Genomic DNA, 13,558 nt, shown 5'->3' with positions numbered 1-13,558 from the left:
GGCCTGGGAGCCAGGCACTGCTGTACACTAAGGTCAGAGGAGGGTATGCGACCCAGGCCTGGCTGCCATCAAGACCAGGACCAGGACCAGGACCGTGAGGGTTTAAGCTCAAAGAGGGAGTGGGTGAGCGAGCCTGGAAGGAATGTGGGTCTCTTTCCCAACGCCTCTGGGGTCTTGCCCATCAATCTACTATTTCACTGAATCTGCCTTGTGTAGATTGTGAGATACATAAAGCCTAAAATAGAAAACATTACAAAGAGCTGAAATGCAGGAGTCAGATGAGAAAGAGGCCTCTTCCGGCCGGACAGAAGGCTGTAGAGGGTCTTGGCTGGGAAGCATTAAGTGTGAAAGGGGGATCTGGGCGAGATAAGGCAAGAGCTGGGTTCGGAGCGCCTGGAACGCCAGGTGGGGGCTTCTCACGGTACAGTAGGCATAGGGACAGCAGGCGCCACACAATTTGGGGGCCGAGTGGCGGACGCGATCGGAACTCGGAAGCTCGAGGTCGTCTCGGGACTACCCCGGGAGAGCTGCTAGAAGGCGGAGACCAGAGGCGGATGCGACCAATCAGGCCGCGGGGATTTCCCAGCGTGGTCAACTTTTCCCAAGGGCTGGGCCAGCGCAGGCGTGGCCTCGGGGATGGGCGTATCCCCTTCTGCGGGATCCTTGTGTGAGGCCCGCCCCCGCTGAAGCCGCGCTCGCCCCGCCCAGAGCGGGGTCCGTCTTACGAGGGCGCGCGAGGTCGCGGCCCGGTGCGCAGCCGCAGAGGATCACTTCCGGGGGCGGATCAGCGGAAGTGAGGGCGGTTGAGGCTGGGCGGCCCGCTGTGGTAGGAGGGGCCGTGAGGTGAGTGAGTCCCGGAGCTGGAATCTGAGGTAAGACTAGGTCCGAGTGCTGCTCCGGAGGCGGGAGCGCGGCCTCCCGGCCCGACTGTCCACGCAGCCTAGTGTCGGGCGCTGTGCGGAGCCTGCGGCTCCCGTTCCCGCGCCAGTTCTCGCGGGAGCCCATGTTGTCGGCCTAGCTTGGCTGGGGGTGGGAGGACTCAATGCCCGGCGAGGGTAGTTGCTCGCCTGTCACTGTCTTCATTGGTTGAGCCGTAGCAGAGGCTCCTCAGCCGGCCGGGCTACTTCGGCCGCCTCGTTTCTTCTGGGACCCGAGAGCAGCTAGAGCTTGGCCGACCTTGGCCCGGTGGGGTCGGGCCGTTGCGGGGGAGGGGAGGCGTGTCCCGGGCGAGCGCCCTGCAGCGGCTCCCCCTGAGCTCCGCCTGGGGCCCACGCGGACTGCCGCCCGTCACCGGGGTGACGAGAGCAGGCCTGCCCTGGAGGAGCCCCGAGTCTCCTGCGGGAGAGCGTGTGTGCACAGGCAATGCCAGCGGCCTGGAGAGGGGTCGTGGGAGCGCGGAGTTGCTAGGAATCACCTGGCGTTGCCAGCGAACCGGGGGAAGTCTTCTCGCCGACACTTGGGACGGGGAGGGCGGTGAAGGCCAAGCCCGTGTTCTCGTTCGTTCGTGAACAAACGTCGAAGTGCCCACTGCGGTGTTCTGTGTCTGGGGAAGCCTCTGCCCTTCGGCAAGACAGCACATTACACGAGGGCCTCATTACTGTTGTGGAAGGACTCCGAAGGAAACGTGGGGTGCTGGGGCAGGGGGGCAGTAAGGACCTGGCAGGGAAGGGAAGGCATTGCTTGATCCGAGCGCTGCAGAATGAGGAGCTCGGTGAAGAGGGTGCTGGTGTTTCAAGCGGCGGGAACGGTGCTGCGGCGGCCAGCGTGGCTGGAGGCTTAGGGGAGCGCGGGAGGTGTGGCTGTCAGGTGTGCGGGGGGCCTAACCGCAGGCCTCGGAGTTTCCTCTAGTGAGGTTGGGCCGGATCGTGGAGGTCCCTGCAGGCCGTTCTGAGTGTAGATGTGATCCTGCTGGTTATAGCGAGCCTGAGCGGGAGGGGGGCGTTAAACATAGGAGCAGTGTGTCCTAGAAAGATCTCTCTGGCTGTTGTGTTAGGCCCAGCTGAGTCTTTGGAAGTAAGTTCGGAGAGGAAGTGGCTGTAGCGCCTAGAGTGAGCAGCACAGGGAACCGCTGTTACGTGGAACTGTGGCAGCAGAGACATTCAGCAGAGCCTGGCCCAGAGGGACTTTGATAAAGGCTTGACCTGCAGAGAGTTGAGCCCATGCAGAAAGTAGCAGGATCTAGACCAGACTTGTACTTTCTTCTGGTGTGACCACCGAGTGACCTTAGTCCGTTTCCTCTCTCTAGCCTCCTTTCCTCACGTGTACCATAAAGTGAGTGATAATTCTTCTCCTGCAGGTGAAAGAAATCCTGCAAGGGAGGTTTTAGTCCGTCCCCTATTCAGAGCCTGCCTGTGGCTCCCCAGGGACTTCTCACCTGCCTGAACATTCCCAGCTCTCATGACTTGACCGCAGATTTCCTTCTGTGCCCCTCTTTATACCCCTGTCACCTTCCTGTCTTGGACCTGTGCTTTGGTTGCTGTTTTTCATCCCTTCCTTCCCCCTCTGAACTCACCATGAGGGTGCAGGGGCAGGGGCCTGAACTCACTTGGCCTGTTTAGTGTACCTTTCTTAAGCAGTGATATTCAGCCTTTGCTAGAATTAAGTATTTAGGTCCTGTTTCTCTTCCAGATTGTGTGTTTCGTGAGAGCATGGGTGTGTCTTACTCCTTCCAAAGTCCCTACAGGGCCCAGCACAGGGTGGGTATTGTTAGTGTTGGATGAACAAGGGAACGAGTCCATTGATTACATCTGCTCACCATACAGGAGCAGCTGTGAAGAATCCAGTCCTGAATGACCCCATCCATCAGTGTTTTGTTTTAACAGTTCATTAAGTACTTTAAAATCCCCTGTTTCACTGATGGATCCTTAAAATAATCTAGGTGGCAGCTCTTCTTGTCCTCTTTGCATATGGAAGAGCCAACTTTCAGAAAGGTTATATGACCTGCCAGAGGCTAAAAGACCAGTCATAGCTAAGCAGGAGAAAAACATTTGGATCTTTTCCCTGTAGCCCAGTAGACTCATATTGGCAAGAGCTAGCTGTTCGTTCTCCATTTGTCTATTTTACATCTCCCCTTGCCAGGTCCCAGCAGTGTTAGGCTTGGTGGCACATGCTGGGCTTTTACATCCCTTTTTCAGCAAAGAATGCTGGGTTTGGTGGGACCTACGATTTGGCTTCGTAACTACCAAAGGAATTTTTTTTTAACTATTTATATTTGAGGGAGGGGAGAGAGAGAGGGAGCGAGAAAATAAGTGAGGAAGGGGCAGAGAGAAAAAGGGAGACAGAATCCCAAGCAGGCCTGGCACCATCAGCACAGAGCCCCATGTGGGGCTTGAACTCTCAAACCATGAGATCATGACCTGAGCTGAAATTAAGAGTCAGAGGATTAACTGAACCACTGAGGTGCCCGCCCCCCCCCCCCCCCCCCGCAAGTTCTATTTACACCTTTACAAGTACAGTAAAATCTTGGATTGTGAGTAACTTGTTCTGGCAAGCGTTCCTCAAGACGAGCAACATTTCTAATAAATTTTAACTTGATAAACGAGTGATGTCTTGCAGTAGGAGTGCTGTGTGACACCCAATGTCACATGATCATTACTGAGCCAATGGTTCTTGAAATTCGCTTTGATATACAAGTGCTTTGGATTACAGGCATGTTTCTTTCCGGAAGGAATTATGCTCACAAACCAAGGTTTTACTGTATTGCCTCAGGAAACCTCAGGGGTCAGGAAGGCTCCCATAGTTTGCCAAGCTCATGTAACAAGTCTGGAACAGAACCTTTAAGGGTCTGGATTTGGAGCCATTGTTAAGTGAGGGCAGTCTCTTGAGCTGTTTTTCTCCCCTGTGAAACATCTGAGAAAACTTGGTGTAAGTCATGGCTCTGCAGGACCTGGTTTTTGTGGGGCTTGTTTCACAGGGAGAGAAACCCGGTGTTCCTTAAGATGGCCTGATATGAAGGAGTCACGCCTCCAACCTCCCCGAGCTGCCCCGTGGCTGCCTTGTCCTTCAAGTGCAGGAGCCGGTTGAAGTGTCAGGAATGGAAGCCAGTGTGGTAAGGAAAAGACATTCCCAGGGCAGGGCCGGGGTGGGGAAAGGTTGAGCCCTGGGTCTGCTGAAGTTCTTTAGGAAATTCTGAGACTCTCCAGTTAATTCTTCCTTTCCCCTGGAGGTGACACTTCCACATACCTCCTGCCCTCCCACAGGCAAAACCAACTGTGGTCTTGGAGGCAGTTAAGGAGTCAACGTGTTTCTGCTTTTCTGTGCTGAGGAAAGGGAGGGAAGCCAACATGATCCCTACACCCAACTAATTCCTCACCTCTTCACTGATCCTCCCGGCACTGACGATGCCTTGGCAACAGCAGTATCCCCCTAAGTGGCTGGCCAAGGTGAAGGCTAGCAACTGGGGAACCTGCCCTAACTCGTATTAAGACTTGTAAGACTGGACTTAACTCCACCCTGCACCCTGTTCCTGGGGACTTCAGTCTCCCTGCTAAAGGGGTGGGGGGGGGGGGTAGGATCGAAGAGTAGTTAGACCCTTTCTTAGCTCCTTGTCACTTTCTGCTTTAGACCATCCCAATCTGGCAAAACAAGCCCCATGGGGCTGCTCGCAGTGTAGTGAGAAGAATTGGAACCAACCTGCCCCTGAAGCCATGTCCCCGGGCATCCTTTGAGGTAAGTGTACTGGAAGAGCAGGGTAAGTAGAAGCTCAGAAACTATGTATGGGAAGATGGTGCTATTTGGTGTTGCTAAGGCAGGTTGCTTTCCCGATCACTTTTTCATTTTGTCCAGAAATATTAAGTACATACAATGGATACTGGTCATTGTGCCTTCCTGATTGCACACAAACTGTGACCACAACTGTCAGACTTCCAATCTGTTAATAAATGAATAATCTTGCATCTTTGGTGCCACCACTAAGTGACTAAGTTTTCATCAGGCTCCTGCAGTCCAGCTTATCAGAGCAGGCCAAAGGCCCTGCTGAACTGCGTTTCCAGAGTAGCCGTGTCTGTGCTCTCAGGTGTTTGCCTGCAACCCTCTCAGGTCTCTATCAGGTCTCTATGTGGGACACAGAGGTCGAACTCTGCTTTTCTTACCAGCCCGAAGACCTGGCCACTTATGTTTCCCTGAGACCATTACTCCTCAGCCTTTTCTTTCTGGCCAAGTCTGGGCACTCCTTTACTAGACTACTTAAGGCTTCCTTCTGGGTCTAGGGGGCCTTTGGCACCCACTCTGTGGCAGATGCTTCCCCAGCCCGTCTCAGACGCACCCTCCTTCTGCAGTGGAAAGCCAAGTAGCATTTTTTAGGCCCAGCTACCTCCCTCTAAGCACGAATGGTTAAGTACCAGCTCCTGGCTAGATGCTTAAGGTGTGTACATTTGGGGAACTGAGGCACAAGTACTTAAACTGCCTACACAGATGTGACAAATATATGCCTGAAGACATGGGTCCAGGTGGAAACAGAAATGAAGGGAGTTTCTGTATCAGATGCTGAGCTGTGAAATCTGTAGCTCATTCTGGAGTCAGAAGTGGTGTCGGGGGTGGTATTAGAGTCAAGAATGGAGTTGGAAGTGTGGGGGTGGCCATCCTGTGACCCAGATTGCCAGTTATCCAGAGCTGCCTAAAGGGCATGGGCAGGGTGTGGTCCTAGCTGCCCAAAGCATCAAAACAAAGGGGAGAACAGCTAGGGAACAGAGGGACTCCGTGGTGTTGACCCCCCACTTAGCTATAACCCCTTCAGTCCTTTAGCCAGATGCTGCTGGGCAGGGAGTGTCAAAGGCACAGGCTCCCACAGAGCAGGGGCGTGGTGGGAGCAGGAGTAGTAGTACTGGCTAACATTTACCGAGCGCGTGCCGTGTGCCAGGCACGGTGCGTACTTCTCTGTATATGTTAATGCATTTAACTGTTGGTAGTGGAGCAGCACTCTGGGAAGGAAAACAAGCGGAGGCTTCCCCTAAGTGGCCCATCTTAACGGTAACTTCTGGGTTGTCCTTTTCTGTGTGAGCTTGGAGTGAGTATCACATCACTCCTGTGAGACCCAGGTTCCCTATCTTAAAAGCTGGAGCTACCAATTCTGATCTACCTACCAGTTTGTAGCAGAAACATCTGAATAACCCATGGGTATAGATGGGTTTTTGAGAAATTATTCCTGGATTTGATTGTAAATTCCCTTAAATATTATTTAAGGGAATCTTGCTGATTTATTTTTTAAATTTATCCACACAAAAAATTATGGAAAGTAAAAAAGGAGAAAGAAAAATAAATTACATCTAATCACATAGTCCTAACATAAAATAACTATTAATGTTTTTGTGTAGTTCTGTTCCATCTTTTTATAGATGCATGGTTTTTTTTTTTTTTACTTTGTTACAATCATAGCATGACAGAATCCTCCTAACTTTTTATTTAATAGAGTCACTTAGCCTTGTCTGTTCCTTGGTTGTTCATTTGGGTTGAGGGGATATCTTAAGGAATCCTCTTATTCTTTTGGTATAATTTCTTGTTATTTAACTTCTCAAGTTTGCTTAAAACAATGCTGCTATAACAGTGTAATCCTAATTAGCCTCAGATGTGTTGTAAAGAGCTAGTCAGGAGAAACTTCCTGTTGATAACAAGACTGTTGATCTTGCACATGTATTCTCACAGCCAGAGAGAGCAAGATGCTCTTAGTGGCCATTTCTATTAAAATGCAACTCTGACCAGTCCCCACTGAAGATCCTTTGCTCTAATCAGGGACAGCAAATTTTTTTTTAATGGTTTATTTATTTCTGAGAGAGAGAGAGAGAGAAAGCGTGAGCAGGGGAGGGTCAGAGAGAGAGGGAGACACAGAATCCGAAGCAGGTTCCAGGCTCTGAGCTAGCTGACAGCACAAAGCCTGACACGGGGCTCAAACCCACAAACCGTGACATCATGACCTGAGCAGAAGTCGGACGCTTAACCAACTGAGCCACCCAGGCACCCCACAAATGTTTTCTTTAAAAGACCATATAGTAAATATTTTAGTGTGTGGGCCATAACTACTGTTACAACTGTTCACTTCTGCAGGTGCAGCTTAAAAGATACCACAAACAATAAATGAATGGGCGTGAACTTTCCCCAGTAAAACTTTATATGTAAAAACAGTTCCCAGGGCGCCTGGGTGACTCAGTCAGTTAAGCATCTGACTCTTGGTTTCTGCTCAGGTCATGATCTCATGATTTGAGTTTGAGCCCATCATTGGGCTCTATGCTGGTGGCATGGAGCCTGCTTGGGATTCTCTGCCTCCTTCTCTCTCAAAAATAAACATTAAAACAAACCCACAGGTCCCAATCCTACCCTAGGCTGCCATGTTTTGCTTGGAAGATAGAACAGCCTCATAACTAGTCTCTTCACTCTCTCATGCATGTTCCACACCGCAGCCAGAGTAATCTTTTAAGATCTGATTCTTACTTAAAATCCTCCAGTGACTCATTATTGATCTTAGAATCAAAGTTTCTAATTTGCTTTCCAGCCTTTTGCAAACCACCCTCCCCATCCCCGGCTCTGTGCAGCTGTGCTGAACTATTTGTAATCCCACAAACTCTCTTCTGACCTTTTATTCAAACTGTTTCCAATGAGGAACTGTCTTCTCCCCTTGAGGAAGCTGCCCTGGCACCTAGGGCTGAATTAGGTGCCCCCCTCCATATGTTTTGCAGCCTTTGATAAGTCTCCTCTTGATGTCAGTGTTTTTTGATGGACTTTTGCTTTCCCGTAGACCCTGCCCAACATCTCTGACCTGTGTCTGAGGGATGTACCCCCGGTCCCTACTCTGGCTGACATCGCCTGGATTGCTGCAGATGAAGAGGAGACATATGCCCGGGTCAGGTAGCTGAGGCACTAGCTGGTCTGCTGGGGAACAGGGAGGGAGATTCTGTCCAGATGAGATGGCAGGCAGCAGGGAGAGTGCTCAAGAGGGGCTGAGCGCAATAGGAACGAAAGCTGTGGGCTCTGAGTGGGAGCAGACCTGGCTGTGTTACTCGTGTAGCAATGAGTGAAGGAATTCTAGAAGGGGCACAGTGGCTGGCTGTCTCTGACTGACATACCCGTCTTTCCCTGGTCCAGGAGTGACACACGGCCCCTGAAGCACACCTGGAAGCCCAGCCCTCTGATTGTCATGCAGCGCAATGCCTCCGTGCCCAACCTGCGTGGGTCTGAGGAGCGGCTCCTGGCCTTGAAGAAGCCAGCCCTGCCAGCCCTAAGCCGCACCACAGAGCTGCAGGATGAACTGAGCCACCTGCGCAGCCAGATTGCTAAGATAGTGGCATCCGATGCAGGTAAGAACTCCTGAATCAGGGTCAGAATACAGTAGGCTGTTCCTTTTACCCTGGCTTTTGGTACAGGATAAGGGTAGGAAAATGATGGTCCATGATTCAAGGGGCCATAGGCCCAAAGCTCTGGGGCTGTTCTGAGGCCTGGCTGGCCTCTAGTACTCCTTGGATGGTTTCCATCGGTCATTTTGGCTGACTGGTCTGGTTAGGAACAAAATCTTTACCTGTGACCTCAGGCAGATTCCCTCCCTTGGCCACAAAAACCAATACCCTCTTCTAGGTGTCTTTAAGATCACATATTCCATGAGCCCTCTAGCAGCTTTCATTTTCAATGAGAAATAAGTATTCCCCACCACTAAGAGAGCTATCCCCTGTAAGCACTTATCGTCCCTTTCCTTGTTCTACTAGAGACCACCTCCCATCCTCCCATCTATCTCAAAGGCAGAACCACTGGAAATAGACAAGAGTCTGTCTTGATCTCGTGCATGAAACATCAACATGTGGATTTCGCCCAAGTTGCCCAAGGTTTATCCTCCTTTTCCTTCCATCCTCACTTTCCTAGTCCTTGTTGACTTGAGGTTTGGGAGCTATGACTTTATCTGTTGGTGCAGCCCATGAAAATCATTTGACAGTTGTATAAAGAAAGTAGACTTGAACTTTGCATTTATATGTTGGCTACATTTGTATCATCCAAGAGACAAGCTGAAGTAGTTGATGAAAAATGAAACTTAAAAATCTTTTTGTTTTGAGAAACTAGGAGGACTATCACCATTCTGTTTTTGCTACTCTTCCAGTCACTCAGAAGCATAGCCCAGTTAGAGAAAGGACAAATTCTGACCTTGGTTCTGTTACTGCTGCTTTGGTCGAAATAGGGCTGTCACTCCATAGCCCAGAATGGGAGATTTTAGGTGCCTAAGCCTTTATGGGGTAGGTTTTTCCACACTCCCAGAACACTGGAAGAGCTCAGTGCTTCTCTATCTTCTTTAGAGCCTGAGAGGGGAGGGTAGTGGAAGAATCTTCCACTGGCTTACACGTACTGTCCTGGACTCTGCCAGAATGTCATGGTGTCAGCCCAGGAAATGAGTGTTTTTGGTAGGCAGTGCTTGTGGGGAGAAGATATTACTGCTGTGTTCTAGCCCCAATGTCCATCCATGCCTTTGTTTTCTCTTTCAGCTTCGGCTTCATTAACGCCAGATTTCTTATCTCCAGGAAGTTCAAATGTTTCTTCTCCCTTACCTTGTTTTGGATCCTCATTCCACTCTACAACTTCCTTTGTCATTAGTGACATCACCGAGGAGACCGAGGTAGAGGTCCCTGAGCTTCCATCAGTCCCCCTGCTTTGTTCTGCCAGCCCCGAATGTTGCAGACCAGAACACAAGGCTACCTGCAGTTCGTCTGAAGACGATGACTGTGTCTCTCTATCCAAGGCCAGCAGCTTTGCAGATATGATGGGGATCCTGAAGGACTTCCACCGGATGAAACAGAGCCAAGATCTGTAAGTATTTGACAAGGAGCTCTGGTGACGTATTTACTGTTTAAGTCACTTGTAGCCAGTGGTCTAGTAGAAACTTAGTAAGTCCTCAGTAGTAGCTATAATTTACTCCATTCACAAGCTATAGCTTGCTTGCTTAATAACACCCCAGGCTCCGGTTTGAGGAAAGAGCAACACTTTACACTTGGTTGGATGATCTAATTCAGTCATTAGTAGAGATTTATCTAATCCAACTTCTGTCCCCCAGAGGGACTTCACCACTTTAGTTCTTTCTGGTGACAAGTGTCCCCATGCCCCACCCTTCAAAATGGGGTTGCATAATAATTATTATCTCAAACTGGTAGACTTTTTGATAGATGGAGAATTTCATAAAGTTAGGGACGGTTTCTGCTTTAAAATATGGTGGTCCCCTAGAGGAGCCTGGGTGACTGAGTTGGGTAGGTGTCCGGTTCTTTGGCTCATGCTCTGAATCAAGCCCAACATTGGGCTCTGTGCTGACAGCACAGAGCCTGCTTGGGATTTTCTCTCTCAAACTCAACTTTAAAAAATCTGTATATACGGTGGTCCCTTCTTATATAAGCCAACCCTGAACTAGGCATTTGAAACTCTGAACTTGGCTGCCCATCAGAATTTGTTAAAAATACACCTTAAACTTAATAAAGCAGAACCCCCAACGAGTGGAGCCCTAGGTGTTTTAGGTGGGGGTGGGAAGGAGTTTAGGAAATACCTACCTTGAGAAACTCGCCTAGCAGAGAAGCCCGAGAGCTCCAACCAGAGGGAGTCACTACCTTGCAGTGTTTCTCCAAGTGTAGTCTGAGCCTCCTTCGTGGGACGCACCACAGGAGCTTGTTCACATGCAGGTTCTTGAGCACTGAAACACTGAAGTTCAACATCCAGACCCCAAAGGCCAGGTGTGCAGCTGTTCGTAAATGCAGATTTAAAAAAGCTCTTTTGGGGCCTGGGACATGAGGTCTTTCTCCTGACTTGAAGTTCTTGTTGAAGGTTACCTTGGTACCTCTGGCCCCCAATTACTTGCAAAGGCTGGCTGACTTTAGAGAAGTCATTTTTAACCTCCCTTCTTGGGCCTAGCCAGGTTGGTCATACTGACCCACAGTTCCTAGATCTCCTGCATTCCCAAATTCAGCTGCTGCTGCTTTTAAGCTGTCCTATGCCTTTTTTTCCTGGTCAATGTTTTATAGAATGACTCAAATTTTCTGTTACTTGCCTCTTCACCATATTAGATCCAAGCCCCTTCTCCACTTATTTGTTAATAGAACTAAATTGATAACTAAAAATGAGAAAGTAGCCCATCAGCAAAGATTCAGAAATGTGACAGGTTGATTAGCCCTTACACCTAGCCTAATGACCAGTAAAATGCCTTCATAAGGATGTATGTAATTTAAAGCACCTATTTTCCAAGTTTTTAGGACACTCTTTTATGATGTATCAGGTAATTTAAACATACCCCAATCTGGAGTTGATTTTGTTCTCTTGGCTCACTTATGATGTGAATGTTTCACTATGAATTCTAGATCTCTTATAAAAACCTCAGGGAAGGGGCATTTACTTCGGTGGCTCAGTTAAGTGTCTGACTTCGGTTCAAGTCAGTTTGTGAGTTCAAACCTGCATCGAGCTCTGCACTCTCAGCTTCAGATCCTCCATCTCCCTCTCTCTCAAATATAAAAAATCAACAACAACAACAAAAAAACACACCTCAGTGGTAACAGACATAAGTAATCTACCTGATAAAGAGTTCAAAATAATGGTCATAAAGATACCAAACTGGGGAGAAGGTGGGGAGAAGAAAGGATGAACACAGAACTTCAACAAAGAGATAGAAAATCTATGAAAAATACAAGTCATGGAGCTGATGAACAGAATAACTGAACTGAGAAATAACACTAGAGGGGTTCACCAGCAGATCAGATGAAACAGAAGAAAGGGTAAGTGAACTCAGAGACAAAGCACTAGAATTCCCCCAATCAGAGCAGTAAGTAGGAAAAGAAATGGGAAAAAAAAAAAGACAAATTAAGGAACTTAAAGAAGCAACATCAAATGGATTAACATTCTCATTGTAGAGCTACAAGAAGAGGAGAAAGAAAAATCTTACTTGAAAAAAGAATGGCTTAAAACACCCCTTATGTGGGGAAGGAAACAGACCTCTAGATCCAGGAGGCCCAGAGAGTTCCAAACAAGAAGAACCCAAAGAGACCCTAAAGGCAGGAAGAAGGGAATGAAAATGTATTCAAAATGCTAAAAGAAGAAAAATTCCAGCCAAGCAAAGTTATCATTCAGAACTAATATTCCAGACAAGCCAAGAGAGTTTATCATCACTAAATCAGCTGTACAAGAAATGCTAAAATAACCTCTGTAAGCTGAAAAAAACACTAATCAGAAACAGGAACACAAGAGCAAATCTCACTGGAAAGATAAATGGAATAAAAATAAAAATAAAAATGTCTTTATCACTTATTAAGGTTAAAAACACAAAAGTAAAATAGAAAGACAAAAGTAAAAACATTGTAACTGATTACAATAGTTAAGGGATACACAAGATAAAAAGATGTAAAATGTGACATCAAAAACAGAATAGAGGAATAAAAATAAAAATGTTTGCTTTAGAATGTGATCAAACTTAAGTTGGCAACTATTTTATCAATTTAAAATAGACTTATTGATAAAGTTCTACTTAGATTAATCTTAACTACAAAACAAAAACTTACAGTAAATATACACTAGATAAAAAAGAATATAAACATATCCCTAGAGAGTATCATCAAACCACAAAAGAAGAAAACAAGAGAAGGTACAGAGAAGAACTACAGAAACAGAAAACAATAAAAAATGGCAAGTACATACTTACCAATGTTTATGCTTTAGAGAGAGAGAGACAGTGCAAACAGGAGAGGGACAGAGAGAGAGGGAGGCAGGCACAGAATCAGAAGCAAGCTGTCAGCACAGAGCCCAACAATGGGGCTCAAACTCACGAACCAGGAGATCTTGAGCCAAAGTTGAATTGACAGGGCCACCCTGGCACCCCAATAATTATACTTTAAATGCAATAGACTATGCCAATCAAAAAACACTGGCTAGGGCGCCTGGGTGGCTCAGTCGGTTAAGTGTCCGACTTCGGCTCAGGCTGTGATCTCACGGTTTGTGGGTTCGAGCCCCACGTCGGGCTCTGTGCTGATGGCTAGCTCAGAACCTGTTTTAGATTCTGTGTCTCCCTCTCTCTCTGACCCTCCCCTGCTCACGCGGTCTCAGAAATAAAAACATTAAAAAAAAAAAAAACACTGGCTAAATGGGCAGCATGCAACTCTTGATCTTGGGGCATGAGGTTGAGCCGTATGCTGGGTATAGATATTAAACAAATGAATAAATAAAAATGTTTATGCTTAGGGGAGAGAGAGGGAGGGAGACAGAGGATCTTAAGCAGGCTCTGTGCTGACAGCAGAGACCCCGATGTGAGGTTCAAACACAAAAACCGTGAGATCATGCCCTGAAGTTGGACACTTAACTAACTGAGCCACCTAGGTGTCCCAAAAAGGACTAAAAAAACAAAAAAAAGCCTGTGGCTAAGTAGGTTTTGTTTTTTAATCTAAGTGCTGCCTACAAGAGACTCTTAGATGTGAGAACACACACAGATGAAAGTGAAGGGATAGAAAAGGATATTCCAGGGGCGCCTGGGTGGCTTAGTCGGTTAAGCGTCCGACTTTCGCTTAGGTCATGATCTCGCGGTTCGTGGGTTCGAGCCCCACGTCGGGCTCTGTGCTGACTGCCAGCTCAG

General features: G+C 48.0%; 1 protein-coding gene across 6 annotated transcripts in view; it reads left to right on the top strand.

Moving 5' to 3' along the window:
* The first annotated feature begins 770 nt into the window (after positions 1-770).
* Positions 771-13,558, top strand: part of MTFR1L (mitochondrial fission regulator 1 like) — an 18,468-nt gene continuing 5,680 nt past the window's right edge. The window contains exons 1-6 of one of the 6 annotated variants that reach the window (XM_039234163.1): positions 771-872; positions 3,914-4,048; positions 4,564-4,668; positions 7,727-7,836; positions 8,074-8,285; positions 9,453-9,774. In XM_039234163.1, the coding sequence (XP_039090094.1) occupies positions 4,034-4,048; positions 4,564-4,668; positions 7,727-7,836; positions 8,074-8,285; positions 9,453-9,774 (764 nt within the window). In that variant the 5' untranslated portion in view covers positions 771-872; positions 3,914-4,033. Of the gene's footprint in view, positions 873-1,034; positions 2,697-3,913; positions 4,049-4,220; positions 4,383-4,563; positions 4,669-7,726; positions 7,837-8,073; positions 8,286-9,452; positions 9,775-13,558 lie in introns of those variants that run through there. The other 5 variants (XM_039234173.1, XM_039234181.1, XM_039234184.1 and 2 more) reach the window with 5 other exon arrangements.

Source organism: Hyaena hyaena, unplaced genomic scaffold, assembly GCF_003009895.1.
Source record: "Hyaena hyaena isolate Hyena2069 unplaced genomic scaffold, ASM300989v1 scaffold_3, whole genome shotgun sequence".
In the NCBI taxonomy this organism is placed as follows: domain Eukaryota; kingdom Metazoa; phylum Chordata; class Mammalia; order Carnivora; family Hyaenidae; genus Hyaena; species Hyaena hyaena.
This window is presented reverse-complemented; position numbering and strand designations above follow the sequence as displayed.